Here is a 21,124-nt window from a genome sequence, read left to right on the forward strand (position 1 = left end):
TCTCTCTCTCTGTCCCCTCTCTCTCTCTCTCTGTCCCCTCTCTCTCTCTCTCTGTCCCCTCTCTCTCTCTGTCCCCTCTTTCCCCCCCCTCTCTCTCTCTGTCCCCTCTTTCCCCCCTCTCTCTCTCTCTGTCCCCTCTTTCCCCCCTCTCTCTCTCTCTGTCCCCTCTTTCCCCCCTCTCTCTCTCTCTGTCCCCTCTTTCCCTCTCTCTCTCTCTCTCTCTCTCTCCCCTCTTTCCCTCTCTCTCTCTCTCTCTCTGTCCCCTCTTTCCCTCTCTGTCCCCTCTTTCCCTCTCTGTCCCCTCTTTCCCTCTCTGTCCCCTCTTTCCCTCTCTGTCCCCTCTTTCCCTCTCTGTCCCCTCTTTCCCTCTCTCTCTCTCTCTGTCCCCTCTTTCCCTCTCTCTCTCTCTCTCTCTCTGTCCCCTCTTTCCCTCTCTCTCTCTCTGTCCCCTCTTTCCCTCCCTCCCTCTCTCTCTCTGACAGTTGCAGTGGGAATGTGCAGCAGACAGCTGAACACTTTTAAGAAATATCACAAGTCAGTTTCAGAGCTGACATTGGGAACATCCATTTCTGAACTTCAGACACATTCAGGGTTTTCTGGTGGACTTTTAATAAACCTTTGCACTGCGGGGCGTATGTTGGACAACATTGATCGTCATGGGGACAAGTCGCACTCCAGACATTTGAGTGCAAAGTCCAGGCTGATACTTCCAATGCAATGCTGAGGGAGTGCTGCACTGTCGGAGGGTCAGTACTGAGGGAGTGTTGCACTGTCAGAGGGTCAGTACTGAGGGAGTGCTGCACTGTCAGAGGGTCAGTACTGAGGGAGTGTTGCACTGTCAGAGGGTCAGTACTGAGGGAGTGCTGCACTGTCAGAGGGTCAGTACTGAGGGAGTGCTGCACTGTCAGAGGGTCAGTACTGAGGGAGTGCTGCACTGTCGGAGGGTCAGTACTGAGGGAGTGCTGCACTGTCGGAGGGTCAGTACTGAGGGAGTGCTGCACTGTCGGAGGGTCAGTACTGAGGGAGTGCTGCACTGTCGGAGGGTCAGTACTGAGGGAGTGCTGCACTGTCGGAGGGTCAGTACTGAGGGAGTGCTGCACTGTCAGATGGTCAGTACTGAGGGAGCGCTGCACTGTCGGAGGGTCAGCACTGAGGGAGCGCTGCACTGTCGGAGGGTCAGCACTGAGGGAGCGCTGCACTGTCGGAGGGTCAGCACTGAGGGAGTGCTGCAGTGTCAGAGGGTCAGCACTGAGGGAGTGCTGCACTGTCGGAGGGTCAGCACTGAGGGAGTGCTGCACTGTCAGAGGGTCAGCACTGAGGGAGTGCTGCAGTGTCAGAGGGTCAGTACTGAGGGAGTGCTGCACTGTCGGAGGGTCAGCACTGAGGGAGTGCTGCACTGTCGGAGGATCAGTACTGAGGGAGTGCTGCACTGTCGGAGGGTGAGTACTGAGGGAATGCTGCACTGTCGGAGGGTCAGTACTGAGGGAGTGCTGCACTGTCGGAGGATCAGCACTGAGGGAGTGCTGCACTGTCGGAGGATCAGCACTGAGGGAGTGCTGCACTGTCGGAGGGTCCGTACTGAGGGAGTGCTGCACTGTCGGAGGGTCCGTACTGAGGGAGTGCTGCACTGTCGGAGGGTCCGTACTGAGGGAGTGCTGCACTGTCGGAGTGTCGGTACTGAGGGAGTGCTGCACTGTCGGAGGGTCAGTACTGAGGGAGTGTTGCACTGTTGGAGGGTCAGTATTGAGGGAGTGTTGCGGTGTCGGAGGGTCAGTACTGAGGGAGTGCTGCACTGTCGGAGGGTCAGTACTGAGGGAGCGCTGCACTGTCGGAGGGTCAGTAAAGAGAGAGCGCTGCGGTGTTGGAGGGTCGGAACTGAGGGAGTGCTGCACTGTTGGAGGGTCGGAACTGAGGGAGTGCTGCACTGTTGGAGGGTCGGAACTGAGGGAGTGCTGCACTGTTGGAGGGTCGGAACTGAGGGAGTGCTGCACTGTTGGAGGGTCGGGACTGAGGGAGTGCTGCACTGTTGGAGGGTCGGGACTGAGGGAGTGCTGCACTGTTGGAGGTTCAGTACTGAGGGAGCTCTGCGGTGTTGGAGGGTCAGTACTGAGGGAGTGCTGTACTGTTGGAGGTCTGCCCTCTTGGATGGATGTAAAAGATCCCACAGACACTACTTGAAGAGCAGGGGCATTTCTGGGTGCAAATTGGTTGCTGTGTTTCCTGTAATATTCCTTGTCTTTTGGTGTGTGATCTGTTCTTCAGAGTCATAGGAATGCAAGTAATATTCAGAATAAACGTGGGGTTTTATTCTAATAGAACTGGGACATTTATACACAATAGTCAGTGCAGGAGCACATGGCAATGTAGCTAATTGTGTCAGGCTCCACCTGCAACTAACTCGACATCACTTCCTCTGATGTAATCCCTAAGATGGGTCACCCTTCAGGTCATGCACAACATTTCCTCCATTACTACCGTGATTGCCCTATAATAAGTATTTCATTAGCTCTAAAGCGCTTTGGGGTCATCCTGAGGTGATGAAAGAGGCTATAGAAATGCAAGTTCTTTGCCGAGCAGTGCAGTCCCAGAGTCCGTCCTTGGCCTGTGCTGATGTCAGCCTTGGGCTGTAGTTGGTCTCGGTGAGTTTGAGAGAGGAAATGTGAGCTGGGATCCTGCTCCTGATGGTGACCCCCATGGTGGCAGGATCTGATTTGAGCTCAGGGTTGAGGGTGGGATTTACTTACTCTGATTCACCCATCACACATGGTTGAATATTCAGCCTGTGAGAAATGGGCACTGGGTTGAGCTACTGTGTGGGGGGTGGTCATGGAATGACTGGTGCCTGAGGGAATCTGTCCCCCTGACCCCTCCCCTGTGTGAATTTATTGTCAGGACAGGAGCAACGAAATGGGGAACCTGATTAGCAGCTAGCTGTGGTTTGTAAATGTTTATTTGGGGAGTTTAAGGCTGCAGCTCGGGGTTTCGGGAGATTAAGTGCTGGAATTACTGGTGTTTGTGTCTCACGGCCTCTGTTTCCTGCAGGTAGCAGCTGCACCCTTTGTGGCTGGAGCTCTCTGGCTGAATCCTCCATACTGTTTCCTCTCATTAATCCCAGCCAATATAATGGGTGAGTCCCAGTTCCATATTAACTCAATGTATCTGTTTGCAACTAGGGTGAACTTTCCCTAGAGACATGGTGGATGTATCAGACATGTGGGGCTGGATGTTCGAGCCCCTCCACCGTCATGAATGTTTGGTGGGGGGGGTGCAATGAAGATCAGTGCGGTGGAGGCCACCACCGACCCCGACGGTAACAGGCCCTGTGCCGATCTTGGCGGCGGCGAGCCCTCGTGGCAGCCCCCCTGCTGCTCTGGAACAGGATCCCCATTTAAATATGTAAACTAATTTACATTGCTTATATATTGAGGGTCTCGCTGCCTCCTAGATCACTGAACCAATCCTCATTCCAGCAGCCGACAATACCATGCCTTCGAATCCCTGTTTGGACAAACGTGGTGCAAAACCTGTGGGGAGGGGGGAGTGAAGTTAAAATGTTGCGGATTGGTCAGGGGTGGGTGATCGAAGGGGTAAAGGGCAAAGTTGCTGACATTTTTTGGGGGAGAAAGGGCAGGAATGTTTGGAAATGCCAAGGGGGGGGGAAATGCATTAAAATTTCATTAAATCTGTTTCGTGTGGGGGCAGAGTCGGCGCGCGCGTGTGGGGGCAGAGTCGGCGCGCGCGTGTGGGGGCAGAGTCGGCGCGCGCGTGTGGGGGCAGAGTCGGCGCGCGCGTGTGGGGGCAGAGTCGGCGCGCGCGTGTGGGGGCAGAGTCGGCGCGCGCGTGTGGGGGCAGAGTCGGCGCGCGCGTGTGGGGGCAGAGTCGGCGCGCGCGTGTGGGGGCAGAGTCGGCGCGCGCGTGTGGGGGCAGAGTCGGCGCGCGCGTGTGGGGGCAGAGTCGGCGCGCGCGTGTGGGGGCAGAGTCGGCGCGCGCGTGTGGGGGCAGAGTCGGCGCGCGCGTGTGGGGGCAGAGTCGGCGCGCGCGTGTGGGGGCAGAGTCGGCGCGCGCGTGTGGGGGCAGAGTCGGCGTTCTCTTGCTGTGAGCCTTTGCGTAGTGACATTACTTTTCTCTGCCAGTGACAATGCTGTCTCTCTTTTTCTCTCTTTGCCCCCCCAGGTGAGATGGGAATCGGCGTCACATTAACCGTTATTGTTGAGCTGGTCACCCCCTCGATTCGCACTCCTGCTGTGGCTATCTACATCTTCATCATTTCTAATGTTGGGGGGAACGCCCCATTACTGGTTACGCCACTAACTGTGCTCTGGGGTCTGCGGGTTGCTCTGCTTGTGCTGTGCCCTGGCATGTACATTACTGGTGCGTCACCTCCCCAAATGCTCAGGAACATTCTCTAGGATCCATTTATTTACCATCAAATGCTGTTATCCCTGACGATGCTTTCTGGACAGCTGTGATCCCAGCCACAAGAAGCAAACATCACAGTCCTCTCTGAAAGTTATATTCCTCTCCTCTGCCTCCAGCTCTACAACCCTCTCTATCGCTGTAACCTCCTCCAGCCCTCATCCCTCCCTGTCTCTGTAACCTCCTCCAGCTGAAGTGATTTATGACCTTGTAGGGACTAAACCAAATCAGGAGCACATCCCCACAAATCTCCTTTAAACAAGTTCAAACCAGACAAATTCTCAGACACTTATTTGGGTCCAAAGAATTGCACCAGCTTTTCCTCAAAGAAAACCAACAGAGAATTTTACCATCTTTCGGATAGCCAACTTCTAATATTTTTATGGCTAAGTCATAAATATCCCAGATATTATAAGGGTCTGGGAAACTCTCTTCAATGCATATCTCTCCACTTAAAGAGACAGAGAGGGGGTTCTTGTAGTTGTATACAGAATACTACATGAGATGATTTATTCACTTTTATATATTTGTTAAAGAATTTAACATGCAATAAACTTAAGTGGATAAATATATCACAATATTAAATATTACTGAGAGGTATAACACATTTTTATTTCTAACATAGAATCCAAAAGTTTAACCTTGCTAATGTTACAGCAAAATTATCTTAGAATATCCATGAAAATTTAAAGTAAATGTGTACCTTAAATCCCCAAATAAGGCATGGGATGTGAAGTGTTGTTTGAGGATTCAACACTCCTAAGTGTTTGCTTCATAACCTTGTATTTTTATACTATTTCTAAGGTGTCCTATGACATTTGCATTAGATGTGACCTGTGTTCCCTTTTAAAATCTATATCTTTAATTTAATGTTTTACTGGAATTTGAAGTTTGTGAGCTTTTATCTGGTCAAAATGTTCATAATTGTGTTTACCTGACCTCTCTTGCTCCTGTGAGTACATTCCATTTGTTGTTAATTACCCTTTCCATGGTACCCACAGCAACCTCCGGAGCCGACCTGTCTGAACAACAACCCCATAAACCAATTAAGTTTTATTGCTACCTCTTACTGAGGTCATACAGGATATTTCAATTTGTGTGTTTATCTTCCAAGCCCCTGGTAACAGAGATTCTATTCTAACAGAGACCTTGAAATGTTTAACTCTACCATCTTAAAGGGGAACTTCAGTGAGCTCTGAAAACCAACCATTTATTCAATCTTTAACTCTAAAGGCATAATACACTAACTATTTCTAAATTCTACGCAATCAAGCCTATTACACCTATATTCCTTCTCACAGCCCTCAATCCCTCCCTGTCTCTGTAACCCCTCCCTGTCTCTGTAACCCCCTCCAGCCCTGACAACTGTCTCTATGACTTGCTATGACTCTATGACTTCCCTCCCTATCTCTAACTTCCTCCAGCCCCTACACCCCTCCCTATCTCTGTATCCTCCTCCAGCCCCGACAACACTCCCTATCTCTGTATCCTCCTCCAGCCCCGACAACACTCCCTATCTCTGTATCCTCCTCCAGCCCCGACAACACTCCCTATCTCTGTATCCTCCTCCAGCCCCGCCAACACTCCCTATCTCTGTAACTTCCTCCAGCTCCGACAACTCTGAGATCTCTACGCTCCTCCAATTCTGGCCTCTTGCCCATCCCCATCGCTTCACCATTGGCGGCCGTGCCTTCAGCTGCCTGGGCCCTAAGCTCTGGAATTCCCTCCCTGAACCTCTCCACCTCTCTCTCCTCCTTTAAGACGCTCCTTAAAAATCAACCTCTTTGACCAAACTTTTGGTCACCTGTCCTAACATGCCCTTATTTGGTCTCGGTGTTGAATTTTGTTTGATAACACTCCTGTGAAGCACCTTGGCGGTGTTGTACTATGTTAAAGGTGCTATATAAATACAAGTTGTTATTATGTCATTTTTCAGTGTTCAAATACTCTCAAGCCCTGCCTGTGTTGCCTCCTCTATTGGGTTTTGAATTGCTCTCTCTCGTTTCAGGGTCCCTGCTCTACCTGCTCACCCTGTGTGTTCTGTCCCGGGATCAGGAGCTGGTTTCTGACGAGGAATCGCGTCCACTGCTAGGCTCTGACAGTTTACTGCCAGACGACCAATCAACAGGAGAGTGAGAGCCTCGGAAATACAGCTGAGAGCCTAACTGGGAATCATGATTGTGGGGGAGGCTGCAGTTTGACCCTATCTGGGGGGTTCTGACAAAAGAAGCTGTTGCACTGTTAGCTCAGTCTGAGATGTTGCAGGACAAGAGTCCAGTGTTACTGAGATGTAAATTAATTTAATGGAAACATCACAAACAACAATGGCACATGACACAAGAATGAGAGGCAGGTTAAAAAGCCAACATTCCAGTCACCATCCAGTAGCTTTCGGTGATTTCTGTAGTTGGATCCTCTAAATCCCTCTGCTCCGCCACCGTTCCCAGCTTCTTGCGTCTCAGGAATAGCTCTTCCTGGGATCAGCAGTCATTCCTGAAACAGCAACATGTCTACTCTGTCCACCGACTGTCTTAGAGTCCATGTGTCTATTGTCTGTTACAGACTCTCATTAAAATCTCACTTGTTCTCTTCACTATTCCCAGAGTCCAAGTTTCATTTTTGCCTCAATGTAAAATATTAACCTTGTTTCTGTGCCTGTCTCGCAATTCATTCAGAATTCACCCAGCTGTGTCCAACCGAGAGACCCACTTGCTGATCGATCATGTGTAGCTCACAGCAATGCAGTGAACCAGAAAAGAAATGGAGAGTTCATTCGACCCTTTCCCTCACTGTACAAGTGGGGTAAAGTGGGTCAGATTCAGGCACAAGAACCCCATTTGACCAGTGCTGGGCAGGAGTTCTGGACAGTGTGGGTGGTCTGGACTGGCTGGCTGGTCTGGCCTGGACGGTGCGGGTGGTCTGGGCGGGTGGTCTGGACAGTGTGGGTGGTCTGGACTGGCTGGGTGGTCTGGCCTGGACGGTGCGGGTGGTCTGGACGGGGCTGGGCTGGGCGGGTGGTCTGGACAGTGTGGCTGGGCTGGGCAGGTGGTGAAGGTTGCGAAACCTGTGGGACAATTACATGTTTTGAGCAGTCGAGGTGCCGAGTGTTTGGAGATTTTCTCAAGTGATCCCTGAATTAGAGAAAAGCCAGAACTACAGTGAGCCTGGGACATGGGTCATACACCAGCACTGACCGGGACTACAGCGCTGACTGACACTGAGGCTCTGACTGTTACTGACCAGCATTGACTGGCACTGTCCAGAACTGACAAGCACTGACAAAGAACAAAGAAAATTACAGCACAGGAACAGGCCCTTCGGCCCTCCAAGCCTGCGCCGATCCAGATCCTCTATCTAAACATGTCGCCTATTTTCTAAGTGTCTGTATCTCTTTGCTTCCTGCCCATTCATGTATCTGTCTAGATACATCTTAAAAGACGCTATCGTGCCCGCGTCTACCACCTCCGCTGGCAACGCATTCCAGGCACCCACCACCCTCTGCGTAAAGAACTTTCCACGCATATCCCCCCTAAACTTTTCCCCTCTCACTTTGAACTCGTGACCCCTAGTAATTGAATCCCCCACTCTGGGAAAAAGCTTCTTGCTATCCACCCTGTCTATACCTCTTATGATTTTGTACACCTCAATCAGGTCCCCCCTCAACCTCCCTCTTTCTAATGAAAATAATCCGAATCTGCTCAACCTCTCTTCATAGCTAGCGCCCTCCATACCAGGCAACATCCTGGTGAACCTCCTCTGCACCCTCTCCAAAGCATCTACATCCTTTTGGTAATGTGGCGACCAGAACTGCACGCAGTATTCCAAATGTGGCCGAACCAAAGTTTTATACAACTGTAACATGACCTGCCAACCCTTGTACTCAATACCCCGTCCGATGAAGGAAAGCATGTCGTATGCCTTCTTGACCACTCTATTGACCTGCGTTGCCACCTTCAGGGAACAATGGACCTGAACACCCAAATCTCTCTGGACATCAATTTTCCCCAGGACTTTTCCATTTACTGTATAATTCATTCTTGAATTGGATCTTCCAAAATGCATCACCTTGCATTTGCCCTGATTGAACTCCATCTGCCATTTCTCTGCCCAACTCTCCAATCTATCTATATTCTGCTGTATTCTCTGACAGTCCCCTTCACTATCTGCTACTCCACCAATCTTAGTGTCGTCTGCAAACTTGCTAATCAGTCCACCTATACTTTCCTCCAAATCATTTATGTATATCACAAACAACAGTGGTCCCAGCACGGATCCCTGTGGAACACCACTGGTCACACGTCTCCATTTTGAGAAACTCCCTTCCACTGCTACTCTCTGTCTCCTGTTGCCCAGCCAGTTCTTTATCCATCTAGCTAGTACACCCTGGACCCCATGCGACTTCATTTTCTCCATCAGCCTACCATGGGGAACCTTATCAAACGCCTTATTGAAGTCCATGTATATGACATCTACAGCCCTTCCCTCATCAATCAACTTTGTCACTTCCTCAAAGAATTCTATTAAGTTGGTAAGACATGACCTTCCCTGCACAAAACCATGTTGCCTATCACCGATAAGCACATTTTCTTCCAAATGGGAATAGATCCTATCCCTCAGTATCTTCTCCAGCAGCTTCCCTACCACTGACGTCAGGCTCACCGGTCTATAATTACCTGGATTTTCCCTGCTACCCTTCTTAAACAAGGGGAAAACATTAGCAATTCTCCAGTCCTCTGGAACTTCACCCATGTTTAAGGATGTTGCAAAGATATCTGTTAAGGCCCCAGCTATTTCCTCTCTCGCTTCCCTCGGTAACCTGGGATAGATCCCATCCGGACCTGGGGACTTGTCCACCTTAATGCCTTTTAGAATACCCAACACTTCCTCCCTCCTTATGCCGACTTGACCTAGAGTAATCAAACATCTGTCCCTAACCTCAACATCCGTCATGTCCCTCTCCTCGGTGAATACCGATGCAAAGTACTCGTTTGGAATCTCACCCATTTTCTCTGACTCCACGCATAACTTTCCTCCTTTGTCCTTGAGTGGGCCAATCCTTTCTCTAGTTACCCTCTTGCTCCTTATATATGAATAAAAGGCTTTGGGATTTTCCTTAACCCTGTTTGCTAAAGATATTTCATGACCCCTTTTAGCCCTCTTAATTCCTCGTTTCAGATTGGTCCTACATTCCCGATATTCTTTCAAAGCTTCGTCTTTCTTCAGCCTCCTAGACCTTATGTATGCTTCCTTTTTCCTCTTAGCTAGTCTCACAATTTCACCTGTCATCCATGGTTCCCTAATCTTGCCATTTCTACCCCTCATTTTCACAGGAACATGTCCTTCCTGCACGCTAATCAACCTCTCTTTAAAAGCCTCCCACATATCAAATGTGGATTTACCTTCAAACAGCTGCTCCCAATCTACATTCCCCAGCTCCTGCCGAATTTTGGTATAGTTGGCCTTCCCCCAATTTAGCACTCTTCCTTTGGGACCACTCTCGTCTTTGTCCATGAGTATTCTAAAACTTACGGAATTGTGATCACTATTCCCAAAGTAGTCCCCTACTGAAACTTCAAACACCTGGCCGGGCTCATTCCCCAACACCAGGTCCAGTATGGCCCCTTCCCGAGTTGGACTATTTACATACTGCTCTAGAAAACCCTCCTGGATGCTCCTTACAAATTCTGCTCCATCTAGACCTCTAACACTAAGTGAATCCCAGTCAATGTTGGGAAAATTAAAATCTCCTATCACCACCACCCTGTTGCTCCTACATCTTTCCATAATCTGTTTACATATTTGTACCTCTATCTCACACTCGCTGTTGGGAGGCCTGTAGTACAGCCCCAACATTGTTACCGCACCCTTCCTATTTCTGAGTTCTGCCCATATTGCCTCACTGCTCGAGTCTTCCATAGTGCCCTCCTTCAGCACAGCTGTGATATCCTCTTTGACCAGTACTGCAACTCCTCCACCCCTTTTACCTCCCTCTCTATCCCGCCGGAAGCATCGATAGCCTGGGATATTTAGTTGCCAATCATGCCCTTCCCTCAACCAAGTCTCAGTAATAGCAATAACATCATACTCCCAGGTACTAATCCAGGCCCTAAGTTCATCTGCCTTACCTACTACACTTCTTGCATTAAAACAAATGCACCTCAGACCACCAGTCCCTTTACATTCATCATCTGCTCCCTGTCTACTCTTTTCCTTAGTCACTACCTCCTTACTGTCCACTGACCTCCTCATTTGGTTCCCATCCCCCTGCCACATTCGTTTAAACCCTCCCAACAGCGTTAGCAAAAGCACCCCCAAGGACATTGGTTCCAGTCCGGCCCAGGTGTAGACTGTCCAATTTGTAATAGTCCCACCTCCCCCAGAACCGGTCCCAATGTCCCAAAAATCTGAACCCCTCCCTCCTGCACCATCTCTCAAGCCACGCATTCATCCTGACTATTCTTTCATTTCTACTCTGACTATCACGTGGCACTGGTAGCAATCCTGAGATTACTACCTCTGAGGTCCTACTTTTTAACTTGGCTCCTAATTCCCTAAATTCTGCTTGTAGGACCTGATCCCGTTTTTTACCCATATCATTGGTGCCTATGTGCACAACGACAACTGGCTGTTCACCCTCCCCCTTCAGAATGTTCTGCAGCCGATCTGAGACATCCCTGACCCGTGCACCTGGGAGGCAACATACCATTCGGGAGCCTCGTTTTCGACCACAGAACCGCCTATCTACTCCCCTTACAATCGAATCCCCTACGACTATAGCCCTTCCACTCTTTTTCCCGCCCTTCTGAACAGCAGAGCCAGCCACGGTGCCATGGACCTGGCTACTGCTGCCTTCCCCTGGTGAGCCATCTCCCTCAACAGTATCCAAAACGGTATACCTGTTTTGGAGGGAGATGACCGCAGGGGACACCTGTGCTGCCTTCCTGCTCTTTCTCTGCCTTTTGGTCACCCATTCCCTTTCTCCCTCAGCAATCCTAATCTGCGGTGTGACCAATTCGCCAAACGTGCTATCCACGACCTCCTCAGCATCGCGGATGCTCCAAAGTGAGTCCACCCGCAGCTCCAGAGCCGTCATGCGGTCTAACAAGAGCTGCAGCTGGACACACTTCCAGCACGTGAAGGAGTCAGGGACATCAGCCGTGTCCCTGAGCTCCCACATTGAGCAAGAGGAGCATGATACGGGTCTGAGATCTCCTGCCATTTTTAATCTTAAGCTTAAGTTAGTCTTAACTTCGATAAACGAAAAAGGAACTGAAAAGTTTTCACTAATCACAGGAAAAAAAAAATAGAAAAAGCCTTACCTTATCTGCACACCACCGAGTCCTTTTTTTTTTATTTAGAGGAGGAGGGCGGGTGGGAGACACTACAGGTGTAGTGCCTCGGGTTCAGCCGCTGCCCAAATATATAGGACTTACTTACCCAGCTGCCACCTCACTCTCCCTGTCGCCGCTGTAAAAAGAAACAGCCGAAACAACAAGGTAAGTATATATAAGTTGTGACCAGTACTAACTGGCACTGACTGGTACTAATTGGCAGTCACTGGCACTGGTGAATGCTGACTGGCACTGACCAGCCCTGACCAGCATGGGCAGGCCCTGACCAGCATGGACTGACACTGACCAGCACTGACCGCTATGGACTGACACTGACCAGCCCTGACCGGCATGGACTGACACTGACCAGCCCTGACCGGCATGGGCAGACACTGACCAGCCCTGACCGGCATGGACTGACACTGACCAGCACTGACCGCTATGGACTGACACTGACCAGCCCTGACCGGCATGGACTGACACTGACCAGCCCTGACCGGCATGGACTGACACTGACCAGCCCAGACCGGCATGGACTGACACTGACCAGCCCTGACCGGCATGGACTGACACTGACCAGCCCTGACTGGCATGGACTGACACTGACCAGCCCTGACCGGCATGGACTGACACTGACCAGCCCTGACCGGCATGGACTGACACTGACCAGCATGGACTGACACTGACCAGCCCTGACCAGCATGGACTGACACTGACCAGCACTGACCGGCATGGACTGACACTGACCAGCACTGACCGCTATGGACTGACACTGACCAGCCCTGACCGGCATGGACTGACACTGACCAGCCCTGACCGGCATGGGCAGACACTGACCAGCCCTGACCGGCATGGACTGACACTGACCAGCACTGACCGCTATGGACTGACACTGACCAGCCCTGACCGGCATGGACTGACACTGACCAGCCCTGACCGGCATGGGCAGACACTGACCAGCCCTGACCGGCATGGACTGACACTGACCAGCACTGACCGCTATGGACTGACACTGACCAGCCCTGACCGGCATGGACTGACACTGACCAGCCCTGACCGGCATGGACTGACACTGACCAGCCCAGACCGGCATGGACTGACACTGACCAGCCCTGACCGGCATGGACTGACACTGACCAGCCCTGACTGGCATGGACTGACACTGACCAGCCCTGACCGGCATGGACTGACACTGACCAGCCCTGACCGGCATGGACTGACACTGACCAGCATGGACTGACACTGACCAGCCCTGACCAGCATGGACTGACACTGACCAGCACTGACCGGCATGGACTGACACTGACCAGCCCTGACCGGCATGGACTGACACTGACCAGCACTGACCGGCATGGACTGACACTGACCAGCCCTGACCGGCATGGACTGACACTGACCAGCCCTGACCGGCATGGACTGACACTGACCAGCCCGGACCGGCATGGACTGACACTGACCAGCCCGGACCGGCATGGACTGACACTGACCAGCATGGACTGACACTGACCAGCCCTGACCAGCATGGACTGACACTGACCAGCACTGACCGGTATGGACTGACACTGACCAGCCCGGACCGGCATGGACTGACACTGACCAGCATGGACTGACACTGACCAGCCCTGACCAGCATGGACTGACACTGACCAGCACTGACCGGCATGGACTGACACTGACCAGCCCTGACCAGCATGGACTGACACTGACCAGCACTGACCGGCATGGACTGACACTGACCAGCCCTGACCGGCATGGACTGACACTGACCAGCCCTGACCAGCATGGACTGACACTGACCATCCCTGACCGGTAATGGACTGACACTGACCAGCCCTGACCAGCATGGACTGACACTGACCAGCCCTGACCGGTAATGGACTGACACTGACCAGCCCTGACCAGCATGGACTGACACTGACCATCCCTGACCGGTAATGGACTGACACTGACCAGCCCTGACCAGCATGGACTGACACTGACCAGCCCTGACCGGCATGGACTGACACTGACCAGCCCTGACCGGCATGGACTGACACTGACCAGCACTGACCGGTATGGACTGACACTGACCAGCCCTGACCGGCATGGGCAGACACTGACCAGCCCTGACCAGCATGGACTGACACTGACCAGCCCTGACCGGCATGGGCAGACACTGACCAGCATGGACTGACACTGACCAGCCCTGACCGGCATGGACTGACACTGACCAGCACTGACTGGCATGGACTGACACTGACCAGCCCTGACCGGCATGGACTGACACTGACCAGCCCTGACCGGCATGGACTGACACTGACCGGCATGGACTGACACTGACCAGCCCTGACCGGCATGGACTGACACTGACCAGCCCTGACCGGCATGGACTGACACTGACCAGCCCTGACCGGCATGGACTGACACTGACCAGCCCTGACCGGCATGGACTGACACTGACCAGCCCTGACCGGCATGGACTGACACTGACCAGCCCTGACCGGCATGGACTGACACTGACCAGCCCTGACCGGCATGGACTGACACTGACCGGCATGGACTGACACTGACCAGCCCTGACCGGCATGGACTGACACTGACCAGCCCTGACCAGCATGGACTGACACTGACCAGCCCTGACCAGCATGGACTGACACTAAACAGCACCCTTTATATTAGGCTGGATGGAGAGAAAATCCATGAGTGACGGGGCTGAGTTTTAGGAAGTTTCTCTCCCAGGACCCAGTGCCTGAGCAGCAAGTTACAACTCGTAGGCTCAGCCTGCAGCAGGCAATGCTGTAACCAATCACAGAATCACAGAACTGTTACAGCACAGAATGAGGCCTTTCAGCCCGTCGTGTCTGCGCAGCTCTCCGAAAGATCTATTTACCCCATGTCATTCCCCGGCCTTCTCCCCATAGCCCTGCATATTCTTCCTTTTCAGATATTTATCCAATTCCCTCTTGAATGCCTCGATTGAACCAGCCTCCACCTCACTCTCAGGCAATGCATTCCAGATCCTAACAACTCACTGCATAAAAAAGTTTTTCCTTCTGTCACTGTTGCTGCTTTCGCCAGTTACCTGCTGTATAACTCTACCATAAATCTGTGCCCTCTGGTTCTCGATCTTTTCACAAATAGGAACAGTTTCTCCCTATCTACCTTTTCCAGACCCATCATGATTTTGAACACCTCTATCAAATCTCCTCTCAACCTTCTCTTCTCCAAAGAAAACATTCCCAACTTCTTCAATCCATCCACTTAACTGAAGTTCCTCATCCCTGGAACCATTCCCGTGAATCTTTTCTGTACTCTCTCCAATGCCTTCACATCTTTCCTCAAGTGCGGTGCCCAGAACTGGACACAATACTCTGATGCTGAGGCTGAACTAGTGTCTTATACAAGTTCAACATAACCACCTTGCCTTTGTACTCCATACTCCTATTAATGAAGCCTAGGATACTGTATGATCTATTAACCACTATCTCAACCTCTCCTGCTAATTTCAATGATTTGTTCACATATACACCCAGGTCCCTCTGCTCCTGCACCCCCTTTAGAATTGTACCCTTTATTTTATATTGTTTCGTTGCATTCTTCCTATCAAAATTAATCACTTCACATTTCTCTGCATTAAATTTAATCTGCCGCTTGTCTGCCCATTCCACCAACTTGTCTATGTCCTTTTGAAGTTCTACACTATCCTCCTCACAGTTCACAATGCTTCCAAGTTTCATATCATCTGCAAACTTTGAAATTGTGCTCTGTACACCAAGGTCTGGGTCATTAATATATATCAGGAAAAGCAAGGGTCCCAACACTGATCCCTGGGGAACTCCATTACAAACCTTCCTCCAGCCCGAAAAACATTCATTAACCACTACTCTCTGTTTCCTGTCACTCAGACAATTTTGTATCTATGTTTCTTAACCCTTTTATTCCATGAGCTCTAACTTTGATCACAAGTCTGTTATGTGGTACTTTATCAAATGCTTTTTGGAAGTCCATGTACACCACATTAACAGCTTTATCCTGATTAACCCTCTCTGTTATCTCACTGAAAAACTCCAAGTTAGTTAAACATGATTTACCCTTCACAAATCCATGCTGGCTTTCCCTAATTAACCTGTATTGCCCAAGTGACTGTTAATTTTGTCCCAAATTATCGATTTTAAAAGCTTTCCCACCCCTGAGGTTAAACCGACTGGCCTGTAGTTGCTGGGCTTACCTTTATGCCCTTTTTTGAACAAGGGTTTAATGTTTGCAATTCTCCAGTCCTCAGGCATCACTCCAGAGTCTAAGGAAGACTGGAAAATTATGTCCAGTGCCTCCGCAATTTCCACTCTCACTTCTCTCAGTATCCTTGGATCCATCTCATCCGGGCCTGGCGCCTTATCAACTTTAAGTACAGACAGCCTATCCAACACCTCCTCCTTATCAAAATTAAACCCTTCAAATGTCTAACTTACCTCCATGACCTGCACAGCATCATCTTCCTTGGTAAAGACAGATGCAAAGTATTTATTTAATAGCTCAGCCATGCCCCCGCCTCCATGTATAAATCCCTTTTTAGGTTCCTCATCGACCCCACTCCTCTTTTTATCATCCTTTTACTATTTATATGTCTCTAGAAGACTTTTGGATTTCCTTTTTTGTTAGCTGCCAGTCTCTTTTCATACTCTCTGCTTCTCTTACTTGCTTTTTCAATTCTCCTGTGAACATTCTATATTCAGCCTGGTTCTCAGTTGTGTTATTCCCCTGACATCTGTCCTGAGCACATTTTTTCAGCTTCATCTTAATCTCTATCGCTTTTGTAATCCAGGGAGCTCTGGATCTGTTAGCCCTACCTGTTCCCCTTCGTGGGAATATACCTTGACTGTCCGAACTATCTCCTCTTTAAAGGTAACCCATTGTTCAGTTACAGTTTTGTCTGCCAACGTTTGATTCCAATTTATCTGGGTCAAATCCATTCTTACCCCATTGAAGTTGGCTTTTCCCCAGTTAATTATTCTTACTCTGGATTGTTTCTTGTCCTTTTCCGTAGCCAACCTAAACCTTAGGATAAAATGATCACTGTCCCCTAAATGTTCCTACTGGTAATTGATCCACTTGGCCCACCTCATTTCCAAGAACCAGGTCTAACAATGCCTTCTTTCTCATTGGACTGGAAACCTACTGCTGGAGACAATTGTCCTGAACACATTCTTGGAACTCTTGCTGCTCTCTGCCCTTTACACTACTCCTACCCCAGTCGATATTCTGATAATTAAAGTCCCCCATTATAACTATTCTGTAATTCTTGTACCTCTCTGATCTCCTTGCAAGTTTGTTCCTCTATATCTTTCCCACTAGTTGGTGGCTTACAGACTGCACTGAGCAATGTAATTACATCATTTTTGTTCCTTAGCTCTAACCAAGTAGATTCTGTCCTTGACTCCTCAGGGACATCCTCTCTCTCCAGCACTACAATGTTCTCCTTAATCAATACTGCCACCCTTCCCCCTTTCCTTCCTTTCCTAACTTTCCTGAACACCTTGTATCAGGGAATATTTAGTACCAAGTCCTGCCCTTCTTTGAGCCAGATCTCCGTTATCGCCACAATTTCATATTTCCATGTGACTATAGAACATAGAACAGTACAGGCCCTTCGGCCCACAATGTTGTGCCGAACCTTTAACCTACTCTAAGATCAAATACCCTTCATTCTACTATCATCCATGTACCTATCCAAGAGTCGCTTAAATGCCCCTAATGTATCTGCTTCTACTACCACCGCTGGCAGTGCATTCCACGCACCCACCACTCTCTGTGTAAAGAACCTACCTCTGACATCTCCCCGAAACCTTCCTCCAATCACCTTAAAATTATACCCCCTGGTGATAGCCCTTTCCGCCCTGGGAAAAAGTCTCTGGCTATCCACTCTATCTATGCCTCTCATCATCTTGTACCCCTCTATCAAGTCACCTCTCATCCTTCTTCGCTCCAATGAGAAAAGCCCTAGCTCCCTCAATCTTTCTTCGTAGGACATGCCCTCCAGTCCAGGCAGCATCCTGGTAAATCTCCTCTGCACCCTCTCTAAAGCTTCCACATCCTTCCTATAATGAGGCGACCAGAACTGAACACAATATTCCCAGTGTGGTTGAACGAGGGCTTTATAGAGCTGCAGCATAACCTCGCGGCTCTTAAACTCAATCCCCCTGTTAATGAAAGCCAACACACCATACGCCTTCTTAACAACCCTATCAACTTGGGTGGCAACTTTGAGGGATCTATGGACATGGACCCCAAGATCCCTCTGTTTCTCCACACTGCCAAAAATCCTGTCTTTAAGCCTGTATTCTGCATTCAAATTCGACCTTCCAAAATGAATCATTTCACACTTTTCCAGGTTGAACTCCATCTGCCACTTCTCAGCCCAGCTCTGCATCCTGTCAATGTCCCGTTGCAACCTACAACAGCCTTCCACACTATCCACAACTCCAGCAACCTTTGTGTCATCGGCAAACTTGCTAACCCAGCCTTCCACTTCCTCATCCAAGTCATTTATAAAAATCACAAAGAGCAGAGGTCCCAGAACAGATCCCTGCGGAACACCACTGGTCACCGAGCTCCAGGCTGAATACTTTCCATCTACTACCACCCTCTGTCTTCTATGGGCCAGCCAATTCTGTATCCAGACAGCCAAATTTCCCTGTATCCCATGCCTCCTTACTTTCTGAATGAGCCTACCATGGGGAACCTGATCAAACGCCTTGCTAAAATCCATATACACCACATCCACTGCTCTTCCTTCATCAATGTGTTTTGTCACATCCTCAAAGAATTCAATAAGGCTTGTGAGGCATGACCTGCCCCTCACAAAGCCATGCTGACTGTCTCTAATCAAACTATGCTTTTCCAAATAATCATAAATCCTGTCTCTCAGAATCCTCTCCAATAATTTGCCCACTACCGACGTAAGACTGACTGGTCTGTAATTCCCAGGGTTATCCCTATTCCCTTTCTTGAACAAGGGAATAACATTTGCCACCCTCCAATCATCTGGTACTACTCCAGTGGACAGTGAGGATGCAAAGATCATCGCCAAAGGCACGGCAATCTCTTCCCTCGCTTCCCGTAATAACCTTGGGTATATCCCGTCTGGCCCCGGGGACTTATCTATCCTCATGTCTTTCAAAATTTCCAGCACATCCTCCTCCTTAACATCAACCTGTTCGAGCATATCAGCCTGTTCCACGCTGTCCTCACAAACGACCAGGTCCCTCTCACTAGTGAATACTGAAGCAAAGTATTCATTAAGGACCTCCCCTACCTCCTCCGACTCCAGGCACAAGTTCCCTCCACTATCCCTGATCGGCCCTACCCTCACTCTGGCCATCCTCTTGTTCCTCACATAAGTGTAAAACGACTTGGGATTTTCCTTAATCCTACCCGCCAAGACCTTTTCATGTCCCCTTCTAGCTCTCCTAAGTCCATTCTTCAGTTCCTTCCTGGCTACCTTGTAACCCTCTAGAGCCCTGTCTGATCCTTGCTTCCTTAACCTTAAGTAAGCTTCCTTCTTCCTCTTGACTAGCTGTTCCACATCTCTTGTCATCCAAGGTTCCTTCACCCTACCATCCCTTCCCTGCCTCATCGGGACAAACCTATCCAGCAGTCGCAGCAAGTGCTCCCTCAACAACCTCCACATTTTTGTCGTGCATTTCCCTGAACATCTGTTCCCAATTTATGCTCCCCAGTTCCTGCCTAATAGCATTGTAATTCCCCCTCCCCCAATTAAATATTTTCCCATCCCGTCTGCTCCTGTCCCTCTCCATGACTATAGTAAAGGTCAGGGAGTTGTGATCACTATCACCGAAATGCTCTCCCACCGAGAGATCTGCCACCTGGCCTGGTTCGTTGCCAAGCACCAAATCCAATATAGCCTCCCCTCTACTCGGCCTATCTACATATTGAGTCAGGAAACCTTCCTGGACACACCTGACAAAATCTGCTCCATCCAAACTATTTGCACTAAGGAGGTTCCAATCAATATTAGGGAAGTTGAAGTCACCCGTGACAACAACCCTGTTACTTCTGCACCTTTCCAAAATCTGCCTCCCAATCTGTTCCTCCGTGTCTCTGTTGCTATTGGGGGGTCTATAGAAAACTCCCAATAAAGTGACTGCTCCTTTCCTGTTTCTGACTTCCCCCCATACTGACTCATTAGACAAACCCTCCTCAACGACCTCCCTTTCTGCAGCTGTGATACTATCCCTGATTAACAATGCCACTCCCCCACCTCTTTTACCTCCCTCCCTATTCCTTTTGAAACATCTAAACCCCGGAACATCCAACATCCATTCCTGCCCCTGTGATATCCAAGTCTCCGTAATGGCCACAACATCGTAGCTCCAAGTACTGATCCATGCTCTAAGTTCATCACCCTTATTCCTGACACTTCTTGCGTTAAAATAGACACACTTCAACCCATCATACTGGCTGCAACTTTGCCCTGTCAACTGTCTAACCTTCCTCACAGACTCTCTGCACTCGGTATCTGCCTGTTCAACAGCTACCCCATCCACTGATCCGTAGCTCCGGTTCCCATCCCCCTGCCAAACTAGTTTAAACCCTCCCGAAGAGCTCTAGCAAACCTCCCGCCCAGGATATTGGTGCCCCTCCAGTTCAGATGTAACCTGTCCTCCTTGTACAGGTCCCACCTTCCCCAGAAGGTATCCCAATGATCTACATATCTGAAGCCCTCCCTCCTACATCAGTTCTGTAGCCACGTGTTCAGCTGCACTCGCTCCCTGTTTCTAGCCTCACTAGCATGTGGCACCGGTAACAATCCTGAGATTACTACTCTGCTCGTCCTGCCTTTTAGCTTCCAACCTAACTCCCTATATTCGCTTTTCAGGTCCTCATCCCTTTTCCTAGCTATGTCATTGGTACCGATGTGTACCACGACTTCTGGCTGCTCCCCCTCCCCCTTAAGAATCCTGTAGAATCGATCCGAGACATCCCTGACCCTGGCACCCGGGAGGCAACATACCATCCGGGAGTCTCGTTCACGACCACAGAATCTCCTGTCTGTTCCTCTAACCATTGAATCTCCTATCACTATCGCTCTCCTATTCTCCCCCCTTCCCTTCTGAGCCACAGAGCCAGGCTCAGTGCCAGAGACCTGGCCACTGTGGCTTTCCCCTGGTAGGTCTCTCCACCCCCCCCCCCTCCCCCAAAAAGTAAAAGTTTCTTTGGGGATTTACTCAGGGGGTTTCTTTTGGGGATTTCTCTCGGGGGCTTTCCTTTGGCGATTTACTCGGGGGCTTTTCTTTGGCGATTTATTCAGGGGGTTTATTTTTTTGGGGGGGGGGGGGTGTTGATCCTTGTCTCCTGTGCTAATCTGTTTATTCCAGTGA

General features: G+C 50.0%; 1 protein-coding gene across 1 annotated transcript in view; it reads left to right on the top strand.

Moving 5' to 3' along the window:
* Positions 1-7,012, top strand: part of LOC137347399 (protein spinster homolog 1-like) — a 40,304-nt gene extending 33,292 nt beyond the window's left edge. The window contains exons 7-9 of the mRNA XM_068011836.1: positions 3,043-3,127; positions 4,174-4,371; positions 6,425-7,012. Of these exons, the coding sequence (XP_067867937.1) occupies positions 3,043-3,127; positions 4,174-4,371; positions 6,425-6,552 (411 nt within the window). The 3' untranslated portion in view covers positions 6,553-7,012. The remainder of the gene's footprint in view (positions 1-3,042; positions 3,128-4,173; positions 4,372-6,424) is intronic.
* The last annotated feature ends 14,112 nt before the right edge of the window (positions 7,013-21,124 follow it).

The sequence above is a fragment of the Heterodontus francisci genome, chromosome 32, assembly GCF_036365525.1.
Source record: "Heterodontus francisci isolate sHetFra1 chromosome 32, sHetFra1.hap1, whole genome shotgun sequence".
NCBI lineage: Eukaryota > Metazoa > Chordata > Chondrichthyes > Heterodontiformes > Heterodontidae > Heterodontus > Heterodontus francisci.